The sequence below is a fragment of the Struthio camelus genome, chromosome 6 (genome assembly GCF_040807025.1).
Source record: "Struthio camelus isolate bStrCam1 chromosome 6, bStrCam1.hap1, whole genome shotgun sequence".
Lineage (NCBI taxonomy): Eukaryota > Metazoa > Chordata > Aves > Struthioniformes > Struthionidae > Struthio > Struthio camelus.
This window is the reverse complement of record NC_090947.1, coordinates 2,495,202-2,510,881: the sequence shown is the minus strand read 5'-3', so window position 1 is coordinate 2,510,881 and position 15,680 is coordinate 2,495,202. Positions and strand designations below refer to the sequence as shown.

Sequence of the window (15,680 nt, the reverse complement as noted above, 5' to 3'; positions counted from 1 at the left end):
AACTAGTGCAGTAAGGAGATATAAAAGCCAGTTATTGGCAGCAAAAGCCCAGATTAAGGCTCTTGTGAATCTTCCATATCCGTACCTATGTGTATACTTCAGTTCAAGAAGCATTTTTCTGTATAGTTTGTAGGCTTGTGCATTTGAGCAACTGGTCTGTTTCGGTCAGTCCTCCTTCCTTTCTCTGATTTATTCCTCTTTTTTGGACACCTGTTCTCCACGTGGAGGTTTCAGAGGATAACTGCAGTCCAAATGGCAGAGTCTTAGACAGACTCAGTAGACAAAGTACATTGAACTAATTTCCCATCTAGAAAAATTGCGCCTCATACAGAGGAGCATCCATGGTCAGATTGGAGCCGCAGGTGCTATCCCTGCTTGTTATTTGCCAAGGGCGCCCTTGCGTAGCAGCAACTCTGAGGACCTGTTCAAAACAGTTGTTGAAGATTTATGAGACAAATCAAAACAGGAGGGTAGTGCAGTTACTTAGATACCAAAGAGCTAAAAATGTCAGCATTGTGAGGAAGCCACCACACTGATTTCAAGGTGGGCGTGACTGTGAAACCTAGAGCAACGTTAATAGGCTGGCTAGTGCCTCTGAAGTTTTTTAAGGCTATCTTTTTAATTGAGGGATTGCGCTCAGTACCTTATGCACATGAGCAAATTTTGAAAGGCCATGGCATGAGTAAAAGGGCACGAGGAGGCTGCCAAGATGACCTTGTGGAGTATGATAGAGCAGACCTCTGAAGGCAGTGGTCTCTTCCACAGAAGACAAGAACCTGGCTGCTGGTGACCTGGCGAAAGGAGGAGGTTCTTTCTAAAGCTTTCACCTGTCTCGGAGAACACAACCAGGTTGTCTCATTGCTGCCCTTTGTTGAAAGTCCTATGCAGGAGCTGAGGGAAGCCACATGGTCAACGTCTGAAGGTGCAGCACTGCAGAAAGGAGAAGCCAAGTAATATTTTGGGTCTAGGTCTGCCTCCAGGACTGACTTCTAGGGATGTTCCTGAGCTGTAAGCAAACTGCGACCACCAGTTTTTCTGAGCTCTAGGAAGTAGAAGTAGAAGTTGGATCCGTATGGAGGTGCAGATCAACCCTATTTGCTGGCTCTTCCACCCTTACAGAGAAGTGCTCTGTCTTACCGTATCCACATGCTACACAAAGGACAACGACCCCTGAGAAAAACCTCACTAACCAATCCAATAGATTGGTGGTAAAGTAGCTGGAATTCGTCAAAAGCATCTGTTTCAGCCGTCCAGAAATCCCATCTTCCAAGCGTCCAGAGAGTACTAGCTCCTTGTGCTTGGCTAGGCAATTCTGATGAGGCTTTCAGCATGAATAACAGGTCCAGCTTGTGCTCAGTCCTTGGGACTCCTGAAAACTTGAGAGTCCACTGCTTCATCAGCCTCCAAGCAATAATTTTTTTATTTCAGCACCCATTTCTCTTAAGCTGGCAGCTGATGGCACCGTTGTCAGTAAGGCAATTTCTTTAGCTCCAACCAAACCTTGGATGCAGCCAGCTTCAGCAGCAGGATACGCACCGAAGGGGAGACTGAGGAAATAACATGTGAAAGATCTCCTTCCTCTCACTTAATATGCTGCTACAGTGCAGTCAGGTGACTAAAATGCTGTATGAGAATCTGTATGCAATAAATAAGCACTCGATCAGAGCCACAAACATGTTGGAACTGTGCAACTTTTGGAGATTTTAGTACTCATGATAACTTGGACGATGTCCTCTGGCTGAGTGTTTTCATTTAGCAAGTGAATGTTGACCCTTAAAGGCAGAAAAACATCATAAAGGGCATTTACCATTCTTTAGATTTTTTGTCACTGAATCAGGACAGCTCTAAGGAACTTTAAAATATTTAAAGATGGACCTGTTCTCGCTTTTCCTAAGTGGGCTATAAGAGTGCACAGATATCATGATAATGTTCTCTAACCCACACATCAAAAAGCAGGAAGCACTAGTTTTATCAAGGTCTTTTATAAAATCTTTTTAATACGAGGAAGTTGGAGTGAACTGCTGTTGCTTTGTCTTGGCGGCCCTTTGATGAAGTTTGATATACAGTGTGTTAGACAATTTTGCATGCATGCACATGGACAGCCAGCTGCAGACAGCCACGGGCTGCAGGGAAATTTGCTAACTGCAGAGATCTGACTGAGGTATATAGTGAAATGGTAGGAAATGAGGGGAACAATGCCAGTCCCCTAAGTGTCTGCATTTACCAACAGAGATCAAAACCCCAGTTTTGGAAAAGCCTTGTGTGCACGGTTCCAAAGGCAAGAGCCAGGATTATTCCCAACAGTCCAGGAAATTAAAACAGGGCTGTAGCTTTGCACCAGATTATTTCACTGTAAAATGAGTTAGTGGCGTGAGAGGTTGTTTGAAAATACATATGTTTCTTTAATTACAATTGTATTTGTTCAATACTAACATGAGTTCAGTTGAAAAATCAAAGGCAGGTGTGATGCAGAGAAGAGCCACTTACTTAATGATAATTTAGAGCAATTGGACACTGTTGCTATTTTATTATGCAAAGTGGCTCCTAAAAACAGCATGGGAGAGCAGGGGAAGCAGCAGCCATGCAGAGCTGCTGATCCTTTTCCAGGCATCACCAACCGTTCCCCTTAAAACCAGGTTCTGTCTTATGAGACATACCCAGCCAAAACATCTGGGCGTCTGGGCATTTGCTCCCCAAGGCTAAAAGCCGTGCCAGTACCGTGCCTAGAGCGAGCTGTGAAGTGCTTGTACCATGAGAGCTGATAACTTTGTGGAGGGAGAAAGTAGGCATGTCCTGGGAGATGTGACCTTGGAGCTAAGCAGCAGCCAGAAGAACAACAGTATTTCATGCGGTTGCTGGAATTATGTTGTCTTCCAGATTTTTGATGCAGAAGTTGCCGAGGTGCGTCCAGCATCAAACTCCTGGACATCCCAAACAAGAAAGAAGTTGATAGTAAACAGCTGCTTAAAACCTTTGCCTAATGCCCAGAGGTATTTCCTTCCCTTTCTAGTGGAACGATGGGCAAGTCTGTTGTTTGTGACTATTATTTCAGGAAAAATAGCACACAATTGGAACGATTCATCTGTGAAATAACACACAGCTAAGCTGTCTGATGTTGAGTGTGCTTTATGTCAATATAAACCAAAAGGCATTAATAAAATTCTCAATTCAGAGATTTATCCAGGAATTGGTTTGCCTTCACGAATTGGTTTGCCTTCACTTAATGTCATACAAAAACCAGTCTCAGCAAGAATTATTCTTAGAGAGCAGATTTTTTTTTTTAATACAATCTGTAGTTATTAAATCTAGAACTGAGCAATTTCTAGTCCTTGTGAAGTGCCTATCACGTGGCAGCCATGTAGTCATGTAAGCAAATCTCTTAGCTGTAGCTTCTGTTGGCTTTCAGTGAAAGTTGCAAAACTTTTGCCATAGATTTATTAATTATTAAACTGTGGCTGCTTCCATTGCTGGGGAGCATCCTCGTACGAGCCTTGACCAGTATTTTCAGACCCATGTAGCGGCTGTAGATGTTTCTGGCTTTAGATACCCAACCTTTGAGGTCTATTAAGAACTCGCATTTTTTGGAGAACTGGGTGGAGTGGTGGGCTTGGAGAGCTGAAAGCTTTTTCTTGAGTATGTAGTTGCTTATGAGACCCCTTGAACTCATGTGAATTAAATCCAAACAGTTGACTGTGTATATGCCCTAAGCAGAGCTGTTCTGCTGGGGCACCATTACCTACCAAGCAGATGTCTCTGCTGTCCCAGAAGAAATCATTGCTCTCCAGAATGTCAGTTGTTAAAAACAAATAAACCAAGCTCCTTTCCTTTGTGATGCACAACAGGTTTAACCTCTCTTCCTGAGGAGAGTTGCTAGTCCCCCAGTGTGATGCAGCCCTAATTCCTGCCTCCCTTTGGCAGTGCCACGACTGTGCAATATTAAAATCCTTGTTCTGTTTTCAAAGGAAGGCAGGAGCGAAATGGATGTATCTTAGGGTCTTCACCAGCTCTTCAGGAAAAAAAAAAAGGCTAATAAGAATTGTGGGATGTTTTGATTTGAACCCAAGTTTCTTCCCCAGTGGGAATCAAAGCAAGAGTCAAAGCTACAACAATAAGAGGCTTAATAACTTCATAAAGGGCAAAGGGGACAGTTTAACTTTTCAGAGAATAGTCATCTTGGGATGAGAGAAGTAACCCAGTAGAAAAAGGCATTTTCTCCTTCTTGTGCTTATTTTAAAAAGAAAATAAGTAAAAATTAAACCAAACCTCAGGCAATACTGTCTGGGGCCTTCTTCTGGAAGACAATGCTTGTGCCTAATGGCTGCATCTCTCATGTCCTGCTTGGACGCTGTAGGTACAGAGCCACTTTACCAGGGATGCTTCCCTTCACGATCTCCGCATGCTGCATAAGAGGGTGTTTGAGGCTGTTTTTCTTTTTTATGTTCAATTACTAAAAGAAGCTCAGCTTGCTCCTCTGTGACGTCCACCTTTCAAATTAACAGTGTAACAACAGCAGGAAAAAGGCTATAATGTTCCAGATGTGAGCTTATTTTTCTTTTTCTGTATTGACTGAAGGCTGCGTGGTAAGGATGGGTACGGGCAGAGCTCTTATCACACTGGTTATGAAGCCGCGGCGGGATCAGAGGCCCTTTGCTGCAGCGTGCAGTAGGTTGTGGAGGCAGCTGTCCGGCAAGCAGGCCAATCCCTCCTCCAAATGTAATTAATTAACATGAGATTTTTTGGATGTAGTGTCAGCTGGTCACAGTAAGTGCATATGTCCATGCTAGCACTAAGGTGACCTGGATCCCCTTGTGGTTTTGTAACCTCCTGACTGCAAACTGAAAGGACAACTCTTTCCTCTATGGTAGGAGAGTTTACATCAGAGAAAAAGAAGTATGTGTGTGGACCTATTTTGGATGTTACTGTTTTCTAGTACAGCAAGTCTCAAGCCTACAGCATCTTTTTCCTGTTGCGCGCTATCACGTTAGGTGCGAGTTTATTCATTTAAAATAGCTGTGCTTGTCAGAGCCCTTGCATGGGCAGCATGGTATTGGTGCAGTTGTGCTTGTGCGAGCTAGGTCTGCATAAAAGCAGCAAAGCTTGTTCTATGCATTTAAATTGAATTTTTTTGTAAGGCTTGTGTCATCTTTGGGCTTACAGTCTCAATACCAGCAGCATAGTTTTACTATCACCTTCTTATATAAAGAACAAAGGAAAGCAACCAGCATCAGAAAGACTGTATTTCAGTACCTAATACTATCCTTCCCAGCAACTTCAGAGCCAATTGCATAAAGATTAACATATGGGTCTAATGCTATGCCCTGGCAAAACTAACTCAACAGTTAGTAAGAGACATCAGCAGTGACTTTGTAGTTACAGTTGTGCTGAGTGTAGATATAAAGCAGGATTTTGCTTCCTTTGTGCTGCATGAAAAAATATGTTTTTACTAGAATTAGCCTATTTACTCTTAGGGTAAAGACTGTTTCAAACAGTTAAAAGTTGATGTATTTACTGGATCAGGTGTTTAGAAGAATTAAAAAGCTACCCCTTTTTTTTTTCCTTTGGAAGAAACAAGGGAGTGTGGCTGCTCTAATATTTTTAAGTTCCTTTAGTTTTCACGTGATTTTGTTTTAATGCTCAGAACCTTGCAAAAAAGGTGGATCCATGGAACAGTTCAGACAGAGGTATTGTAAAAACAGCCAACATCATGTACCTTATTTTTCTGTTTCTGTAATAGTACCTCTTCATACAGGTAGTTGCCTACACACAGCGGATCCACCAAGTTCTTTGAAAATAGACCTGCTGTGCTGCATGTTTGAGCTCTGTGGACCTTCAGAGTCTTTCAGATATTTGCTATTCTCATACGGATCGAGTCAGTGATTTGAAGGACTTGTGGAGCAGTAGAGAAGCATCCTGACAAAAAATATATATGATGATTTAAACTAAGAATGCAGCCAGTATTGTGCTATGAGAGTGCTGTTAAAGCTTCCTGGTGCACAACAGTGTAATGCCTTAGTTTCCTGGTTTAGTTTTCATCATGAAACGTATGTGTGTCCCTCTCTCTAAAGGCTTGTCCACATTGCAAAATAATCCATAATACCTACTGCAGAAATTCTGTTAGAGAACAGCTGTCCATGCTTACAGATATAGCTATGACAGTGTAAATTCACACCTACGGTTATTCTACAAGTGAGCAAGCCCTACAGTATTTTGTGTGTGTAGAGGAGTGTCAGGTTTGAGGAAGCTGGAGAGTGTGTGCAGTTCGAAACTCAGGGTACTGTCGAGTCTTATAAGAGCATTTAGAAAATATGTATATTTTGGATATTTAGCTAGAATGAGATAATAGGAATCAGAAGAGTGGAGTGGAGGTTTGAAGCCATTTGCTAAATCATGCTTAGTGCCTATTCTCTAATTTGAGGTAACATTTCTGTGGTATTCTTCTCTCTCTCCAGCTTGATCCTCTTCCAGAAAAGGTTTTCCAGCAGAGAGCAAATGCTAATGCAGTCCATTCCATGGAGAAAGTAATTGAGATACACAGTGAGTATATCCACGTTCACCCAGCTGATTCTCTGTTAATCTGCCCTATGGACACCAGCTTGACTTTTCCATCATCTTGGCAATCGCACGTTCGAAGTCAGGCCACTGCATTCACTCATCCAATTTGCAGATGGTCACTGCGCAGTGAACTGGATTTGTGCAGCCACAAGGTGGTCTTGCATGCAATAGTGAATTGAGCAATGCACAGAGATCAGTCAATTCAGAGAAATGGTATGGCTCATGAAATTGAACTATATAAGTGCCTCTGAGCTTACAGCTGCCTAGCTGAATGCAGGTTGGAGCACAAAGGGTTGTCTGTGTGGATCGGGGTGAAGCAAGCGGTGAGGCACTGCAGTCATATAGCAAGGTGTTCTGATCTCGGTGGAGGAATTAATATTAAATTCAGTGCAGGAATATGTTTGTGATCCCTATAAAGGGCAGGTTCTCCTGTACTTGGAGTGTGTGGGTATCTCTTCAAAAGCCATTCAAGTACCTGCAGTTAACAGAAGTCTAGTTAGTTATTGTTGCATTCACTAATTAAGAACAGATAGGAGTGAAAGTTAAACAGCGTATTACATAAAGCCGCTAATATTGCAGCTTTGTTTAGCTGTGAAGAGGAGGTTTACAATCTTGGTGGTTGAAGGTGTCCTGGGGATGTTCATGGGGAATGTAGTGAGGTCCCCTGAGTAATGTGGGGATCACACTGTGCTATGTCCTAACATCTGCCTGCTTCAAACAGGTTGTGGTCTAGAACTGCAGTAGAACTGAAGGAGGGGTAATCTCCATTTTTGAGGGAGAAAATGGCTTTTTTTTTTTCCTGAAAAGGCCAGTGGCTTTAGAAATTTAAATTCCATTTCCAGAAGCTGCTCTGCAGCGACAGCATTCAGCAGTGATGTGATACCTTAGCAGTACCTTGAGTCAGCCACAGTGATTTTTTTTCCTCGGGTAGAGCAAATTAGAAAAGGGCTTTGAGCGAGACACTCAGGTATGCTGCAGAACACAATAGAAATGAAGAGATTTGAAAACAAGATCCTTCTTCCTGTCTGCATGGCCCCACTGTGCAGGTTCTTTCTTTCGACCTTCGGTGTGGCTTCTTGGGTAAGCAAATTCTTACCCAAGGGTGGGTCTTGGCAAATTCTGTGTGGTCCTGGCTGGGAACCAAGGGAAGACCTCTTAACTCTGAAGCCTTCACTGTGCTCTTCTCAGGAGCCTGTAATTGTGCTGCAGGTGCTTGTGCCCTTTGCTTTCTTATCCAGCCACACTCCTTTGACTGAAAAAGGGTGTCGATCAATGGTAAATTGAAGACAAAGAAAATAAATGGCAACTTAGACTTCCTTAGCTGTAGATGACTTCCCATGGAAGCGTAGCAAGACTAGCTGGCCATAACTTAATGCAGATGTCCAGTCCAAACCTGGGCTACATCCTTCCTTCTCATATATTTTTCCTTTGGTCTAAAATTTCAGAAGATTTTGAGGTGAAAAGGGAATTGCCTTTATTTTTTGAACACCCAGTCAATTGCACCTTTTCTTCAAAGCAGACGTGTGCTGTACAGCTAGAAATCCTAACCTCCATTGCTCTTTGCATATTTATTCCATCAATGTTCCGGTTTCAGCCTCCTACCTTTCTTTCCTAACCAAGAGGGAAGAGCATCTTTGATTAAAAGACCGTGATTGGACATCCTTGATTTCCTTGCAGGATGCACAGGTGCATTTTTAACCATGCTCTCAATACCTTTTGGATTGAAATTTTGCTTCTTCATGCCTAAATTCGAATGCAACATCTCCCAGTCCTGGGGAGCTATTGGATCCCAGTGCTCCTGGTGTGATTCTCGCTGTAGAGATCTAATATTTCAGCCTCTCTCCTCCATTTTTAGTACTTCTGTAGGGACAAGAGTTTTACCCTTTATTGCCAAGAAACAGCTTGATTAGAGATTGCTCCACTGCACTGTTTCCCAGTGAAACATGTACTGCTAATTGCATGTTTGTTTACACAACCAAACAAGATAAACGCTTTCTTAAAGCCTAGTTCAGACAGCACCATTCCAACACCGTCTACTAATAAAGCAGCGTGGCATAAAGTGCCAAATTTTCTGTTACCAGCTGTGTTGCTGCTGGGGAGTTAGCAGGGCACTTTGGCAGTTCTCATGAGTCATTTTTGCTATCGTATAGAAAATAAATTGCCTTTTCTGCATAGGGACCAAAGCAGCCTCTCTCACAGCAGCCTCCTTCGCCAAGGATGGCCGTTAAGGGCCAGTGTCGTTATTTGTCAAACATCTTCTCAAACCAAGCAGTTGCCTGCCAGCGTTCTCTTTTAACTCTCATTACTATGCCTTGAGGATATTAAACCTCTCACCGAAGAGCTGAGAGCTGCTGCTGCCTGTGCAGAGCATCTTTGGAAAAGTATTGAAAGGAGCTGCCCTGCTGTTTCTCCAAGCCCACGCTCGAGAGAAGGCCCCAGCTCTGGGTAGCTTTCTATCCTCGCCTCACAAGCCAAGGCTCCCTTAGCACACATTCCCATGAACTTGCTTCCGTCTACAGTTTTTCTCCACAGCCCTGAGACCTTGAGAAAATCATTAAAGTAACAGTGAGTGTGGGTCAAGGTTGCATTTTGCACAGGGCTTGGAAGAGGTCTGATGAGCCTTCCTCAGTCAGTTCTCAGCCTTCTGCTGGACCTGGGAAAGCAGGAACCTGGTGTTTGACCTGTTACGGTGCAGATGCCCTAACTGCCTCTTCTCTCATCTCTGCTGCAGGCAAGTATTGGCATTCACTCCAGCGTTATGCCTCCACGGTGGGGTACTCTGTGGTTGAGGCTCAAAAGTGTGAGAACGAAGAAGCAGAGACTGTAACAGCCATGGCATCTTTGTCGGTAGGCGTGAAGCCAGCTGAGAAGAGGTGAGTTGCTTTCCTTCCTTTTTATCATCACAGCCCAGAAAGTAGGTAGTAGTAACAGGGAACAGTCTGCTTGCCCAGGAGGAGCCGTAATGAGCAGTCTTCAGGGTTAATCTTCTTTTAACAATTGCAAGTGCATTCCCTGTATCTTCTGCCCTTTATGGGTTCTCCAGAGACCTTGTGGACTGAAAGAGAATATACAGCAGTGCAACGCACCTCATGTGTACCCTTGGTGCAGCGCACCAAGGATCACAAGAGGAAACTGCTTTCACTGGAAAAAAATTTTTCAACGTTGTACGAGTGAAAATGCAGTTGCTGAAAACCCTTCTTGGAGGCAAGTTTTATTTCCAGGTGAACTGGCTGAGCAAAACTGCCCTAGGTGGGAAGGTGATGGGAACAGAAGGTGTAAGACTTGTGTGCACAGAGCATCACAAATTGTCTGACTCTGTCGTGCTCAGCCTTCTTTTCTCTCTCCCCCACCCTGTCTTGCCTGTCTGTTGAAATCGCTTCCAGACCTGATGATGAACCCATGGAAGAGGAACCTCCCCTGTAGCATTCACCTATGAGCTGGAGTTCTCCTGTTTGTTCGTCTTTGTCTTGAAGCTCTGCCAAGAAGCTTTCTCTTGTTACTCCTGCGTCCTGTCGTGGTTTTTTCCAGAATACAGAAGGACAACCAGGTGTAAAACAAAGCAACCGAAAAATCTCTCCATATCTCTATGCGTCTACAGTATGTATTTGCTGAAAAAGAAAAATGCTGGTGAAGAGCAGTAAAGGACTGAGATACTGGGCACTCTTCCTCTGATCCTCACTTGGAGCTGAAAGGGGAATGACGCCCATGAAGTCTTTGGCAGAGTTGCCAAAAAGTAGAAATCAAAGATTCAACAACACATATGAAAATGAAACAAACAAACCTTAATTTAAAACTGGTGCTTACAATTTGATTACCCACAATTCAGCAATCTCCGCTTGAACCACTCGACCCATCTTGTAGTTTCATTTCTTGGATTTTTTAAATGGCTCTTGCCTGCCTGTGAGTCAAAGACATTCTTGTCAAAACCAGAACAATGTGAGATGGTGTATTTTTAATGGGGAAGGATAGGGAAAGAGGACTAGTCATATCTAAAGGAAAGGGAAAGAGAAGGGGGGGGGGAAACACAAAAGAGGAAATGGTAGCCCAGATGGAGTCGGCTTTACTATCTCCAAAGCCATCTGAAGATGAGTTTGTGCCTTTTTTTTTAAATGATGGATTTGGTGCAGCTGGATTTTCTGAAGTTTGAGGAACAATGCCTTAAGTAAAAAATAAAAACAAAACAAAAAACAAAAAAAACCACAGCAGTTCGTGAATATTTTTCCTCTGTTTGGGAAAGCCAAGAACTGCCATCAGGAAGGAAGACTTTTTGGCTTGTGCTGGCATGATTGTGGGAAGCAGGCATCAGCTGAATAGAGCGTCTCCAAAAACTGTCTACAAGTTTGGATTTGTTTTGTTTTCTTTCATTGCTGTTTCAAAAAAAAAAAAAAAATTAAGGTAGTTGCCAAGAAAGTGGCAAATACTGTTGGGTCTTTGAAATTTAACCATTTTTTAAATCGAATTTTCAAATGTTTTCTCTCTTCTACATTATCTAGCAATTGAATTTATCAATTTGGTTGTTGAAGCATGTATTAGACACAATTGCAGGTTTAAGACTGGAATGCTTTTTATAAAAAGCAACTCGCATGAGATATTGCTTAAATTGTTAGGTATAAATATATATATGTGTATAATGTATATTCCAAATGTATTCCAAGCTTAGAAACCGGATTCTTATGAATTATTGATAAAATATTTATAATGCATTTATAGAAAAATATATATAATAAATGCATACTATAATAGTAGCCATTGAAAGCTCCCTAGGGAAAGATTTGTGAATTGGAATGTAAAGGTGCTTTTGGAAAAGGATCCAGTTTGAAACTTGAGTACTTTCAAACTATAGTTTGGAAAGTTTTCAGAACGCCAACACGTTAGCCACCGGGCAACTACCCTAAACATTTGTATTTTAAGTTAAGGTTTTTAGTTGTGATCCTTTTCTAACAAAAATAAGTTTTTTATAGCAAAGATTATGAATTTGCTGTTAATTTTTATATCAATATTTCACAAAACCCTACAGAAGCCTTGTTTGTGTGAATCTGACGTTTATTTTCCATTTGGCAGTTGTTTTTATTTTTTATTTTTCTGAACGGCAACGGTGTCTAAACCTTTTTCCTTCCTTATTTCTTTCTTGTACATTATTTTCCTTTTTTTTAAAAAAAAAAAAGTCTTTTGTACAGTGAGCAGCTTTCTGCAGGCGTAAGGAATTGTTGCAGATCGTCAGAGTTTATTTTTGGAAAGCGTGCATTTAATGAAGAGGAGGGAATGCAATGGGCTCTTTTGTATAATGATACCAACGACTGTATATTTCCTCAGTTCTGTTATAGTAGCTATGTAAAGAAAATAAGGAGTTTTCTTACCTTACACATAGTAGTATTACAATGGGTGATGTATTTATCCTCCATGTGGATTGTAGTGAGGATTACATACGGCTTTAGTAGCTACCATATGGAAGGCTTGTCAGACACTCTTGGGACAACTGGCATTTTCTCTCTCGCGCACACAAATACGCACTCACACTCACACTCGCACTCACACACACACACACACACACACGCACTGCCTCTCTCCTCTTCTTTCCGAATGACCGTGACTGGGAGAATTGCAACGTTAGCTATTTGAAGAACTTTTTCCTAAATTATTTTTCAGAGGAAGGTGTTGCTGGTCGAGCAAGTTTAAGCTTCAGCCTTGGCTGGATTTCCCTGTCGCCTTTTACAAATGGCCCGGTGGAGAAGCAGCTAGTTCCTGGGTTGAAGAGTTAAACAGCTTAAAGGAGACCAAATTGACACCTGTTACCTTCTCAAAGCAGTGTAGGGTAGCGCAGATCCCTCATCCGAACAACCAAGGGTATATTATTATGACAACTGACAGGGTCGTTTTATAGTAACTTATTTTCCAGTTCTTGAAGTGGCTATTTTCATTCCATTGAGAACCTACTCGTGGAAAGAATTTGAGGCATACCATCCATGTGAGCAAATGCAAGAGGGTTTTGTTTTGTTTTCAGGTTTGTAATGCAATTTGAAAAACAGACACTACTGTATTTGAGTTTTGCTAACCCAAGTACATTTTAAAATTATGAAGAGCTTTGGTCATTGGAGCCGTCTTCAGTGTATTCTAAAAACAGTGCTCACGTGTGAAAGCACAGCATACCTGCAGATGTTCTTTCTTAAAATGACCACTTTGCTGCTGTGATCTCCAATTAATCTGCGGAATTTGGTGACTTGATGTTCAGAATGGTCACTTAGCCTTTTATAAGGTGTCGGCGGTAAACCACGTTTACATGATCGCTTCTGTTGTCAGACCTTCCTAGCAGTTTTCTACTTTTAGTATCAGTTGTGGAAAGATCTTTTTTTTTTCTTTTCTCGTGTTCCTGAGAATTGCTGACTGACTGTGCTGACTTGGTTTCTTTTAAGGTTAGGTGACTGTCGCAAGCCTCAGCTGCTCAGTAGCTTTCCGGCTTGTTGCTTCAGGATGCCCCGTTCATTTCTTGAAATCGGTTCGCTAAGCTTTTTGCTGGAGGTAGAAAGATTTCCCAAGACACGAAAGCTTGTCTCCTCCCGAGTCCAGATCATGTGAATTTGTTCCTCAGATACGCCCGCTCCGTGGCTCAGGTCTGGATGATCTAGGAGCCCGTGCAGACAGAAAGCAAAACGGGCCTCTCGTTTTTGGGGATTGCCAGGGTTTGTACGTTTTGGGTTTTGGGGTTTTTTTTTTGCGTTTCCTCTTTTTTTTAATTTTTCTCCCCCACCTTTTGAGCCATGAACTTCTCCCTTCAGCCAGAGGGCCGGGGTGAGGGTGACGTGGGCTGGGGGGACGTTTTTCCCCTGCTTGGAAGGGAACGAACAGCTTGAAATCGTCTGATTGATAAGGAAGCGAGTCCCAGTTTGCAGTGTGCGATTAATCATTTGTGGGTTTTTTTTGGGGGGGAGGCGGGTTGATTTTTTTTTGGTTTGTTTTTTTTTTTACTTTTCGATACAAAACATTCCTTTTTTATTAGTCGCAGTCATGTATTCATTCCATTCTTCCTTTTGTAAACTTTTTGGGCCCACGTCTTTTATGGGCATTGATATATATAAATATATATATAAATATATATGAATATATTTTTTTAAGTTTCCTACACCTTGAGGTTGCATGGTCTGTAAGGTTGGCATGTCTTTATATTGTATACAGATTTTGCACGCCAAACTTGGCAGCTTTGAAAAAGAAAAAAAAAAACACAATTTTTTTTTTTTTTTTCCTCTCGTGGCATTTGCGGAGACAAAGGTTGGGACATTTTTCGGTCACAAACACACACACTCACACAAATACACACAAAGGAAGAAGAGCGGGAAATTTTTTTGCGTCTTACTGAACTTAATAAGAAATTGTGCTTTTTATTGTAAAAAAAAAAGAATAAATAAAAAGGACTACTTAAACATTTCTCATTTTAAGAAGAAAGAGACGTTTATCTAGCACTTGTGACTTACCAATAATAGAGTTTATTGTATTTATGTGGAAACAGTGTTTTTAAGGAAACTACGCAGAACACACAAAGTAAACTGCCTGTGTCTTTCTTTTTCTTTTTTTTTAATTTGGTTGGGTATTTTAATTTCTTCACAGGGTGGGGAGGTTGGACACAACCCTTTGTCAACACACGTGGTCATTAATTCTGAGAAGATGACTGACGACGACTTTAAAGAGTTAACTCTTCAGCACAGCTGTGTTAACTTTTTTAAAATTACTTTTACATGATGTATTGGTAGGTTTCACTTTAAACAGTCCTGTACTGTGCAACACTGTGGTTTAAAACAAGACTTTACATCAAAAGGAAAACATGTTTCTTCATTGTCATGAAGTTGAGCTCGTTCTCAGCTCATCTTCACTTTGTCTTTGATATTGATGAAAAAGTATCCTATTGAAAGAAAATAAATTAACACTTTTCTGTGCTCCATAGTGGAGGCGCTATTTTCCAATTTATGAGGATGACAAACTTATATATATAATATATATATAAAAGTGGGGGGAGGGGTTGAAACATTATTCACCCAAGAGCTTATTACAGATATGTAGTATCAAAAAGTTGTAACTATATTATATTCTACTTTATACCTATACATGCTCAGTATGACATCACCATTGGTAGCAGCTACCGGTTTACGATGTAATTTAGACACAGTTTCACTCTTATTGTATGGACCCTACTTTAAGTGATGGTAGCATTCTTTGTGCTAAATTTTCTGATGGTCCTTTCTTTTACTTGGTGGAGTTGGAATTTTTTTTCATTCTTGTTTTTTGTTTGTTTTTGTTTTGTTTTTTCTTTTTCCCTTTTTTTTGTTTTTTGTTTTTTTAACTGGCCAATGGTGTCTTTTCTCTGACAGTACCGACTTCAATTTCAACTTTATTAGGAGTCCAGTATTTTGTACCACATTATGACAACTTGTTATTCTTGTGGTGTAAATAAAAAGAAAAAGTTAATTATAGTACCATCTTTGTTTCTGTCACTGATCTTTCTATCTGATGCCTCTGGTTTAATTGCTCAGAGCTTGCTTGCCCAGACAGCACTGTCAGTGTAACACTTCATGTGCTTTAAACAAGAGTTTCTTAACGTAGTTGATGAGAGACTCATTATTGGACCAGCTTCTTGGCCAAAAGATACCCATGCATATGCCATGATATTCCTGGTAGGAAAATTGCTAGACCTTCTGCGCAATTTCCCTGCCAGTTCTAAGGTGTTCGTGGACAGGCGCTTGCGTGTAGAGAACGTAGAAAAAAGCAGTGCTCTCTCTCTGAAGCTGAATTTCCGATAGGAAGTCCATGAGAGCTGGTCTTTGCTGAATTTCCCCCCAGAAACAGGACTGGGGAAATCAACACAGAGAAAAAGCTGACATTTTGTAGCTCCCTCCATTCCTCCCGTATTTTGCAGTTGTTGTTCCTTCACTTTGCAATAGCCTGAATTTCTTTGGAAGAGTATTTTGAAGAGAGCTGGGTAGACAATTACCTGCCCTCAAAACTATTCTGTAGGGGGTAAGATCTGAATCCCAGAGATCCTTATTCCCATTTTAGATTGCAATTACATCCACAGAGTAGTGGAGCTGTGGCATGTCTGCCCTTCTGCAGAGCTTATTCACCTCCCAGGTACGTAATTTGCT

General features: G+C 41.4%; 1 protein-coding gene and 1 pseudogene across 17 annotated transcripts in view; both read left to right on the top strand.

The window, feature by feature from the left end:
* HDAC4 (histone deacetylase 4) overlaps positions 1-11,569 on the top strand; it is a 293,162-nt gene extending 281,593 nt beyond the window's left edge. For all 17 annotated transcript variants that reach the window (XM_068947757.1, XM_068947754.1, XM_068947760.1 and 14 more), the window contains 3 exons: positions 6,450-6,534; positions 9,284-9,425; positions 9,936-11,569. In XM_068947757.1, the coding sequence (XP_068803858.1) occupies positions 6,450-6,534; positions 9,284-9,425; positions 9,936-9,975 (267 nt within the window). In that variant the 3' untranslated portion in view covers positions 9,976-11,569. The remainder of the gene's footprint in view (positions 1-6,449; positions 6,535-9,283; positions 9,426-9,935) is intronic.
* Positions 10,589-15,104, top strand: LOC104141662 (uncharacterized; annotated as a pseudogene).
* The last annotated feature ends 576 nt before the right edge of the window (positions 15,105-15,680 follow it).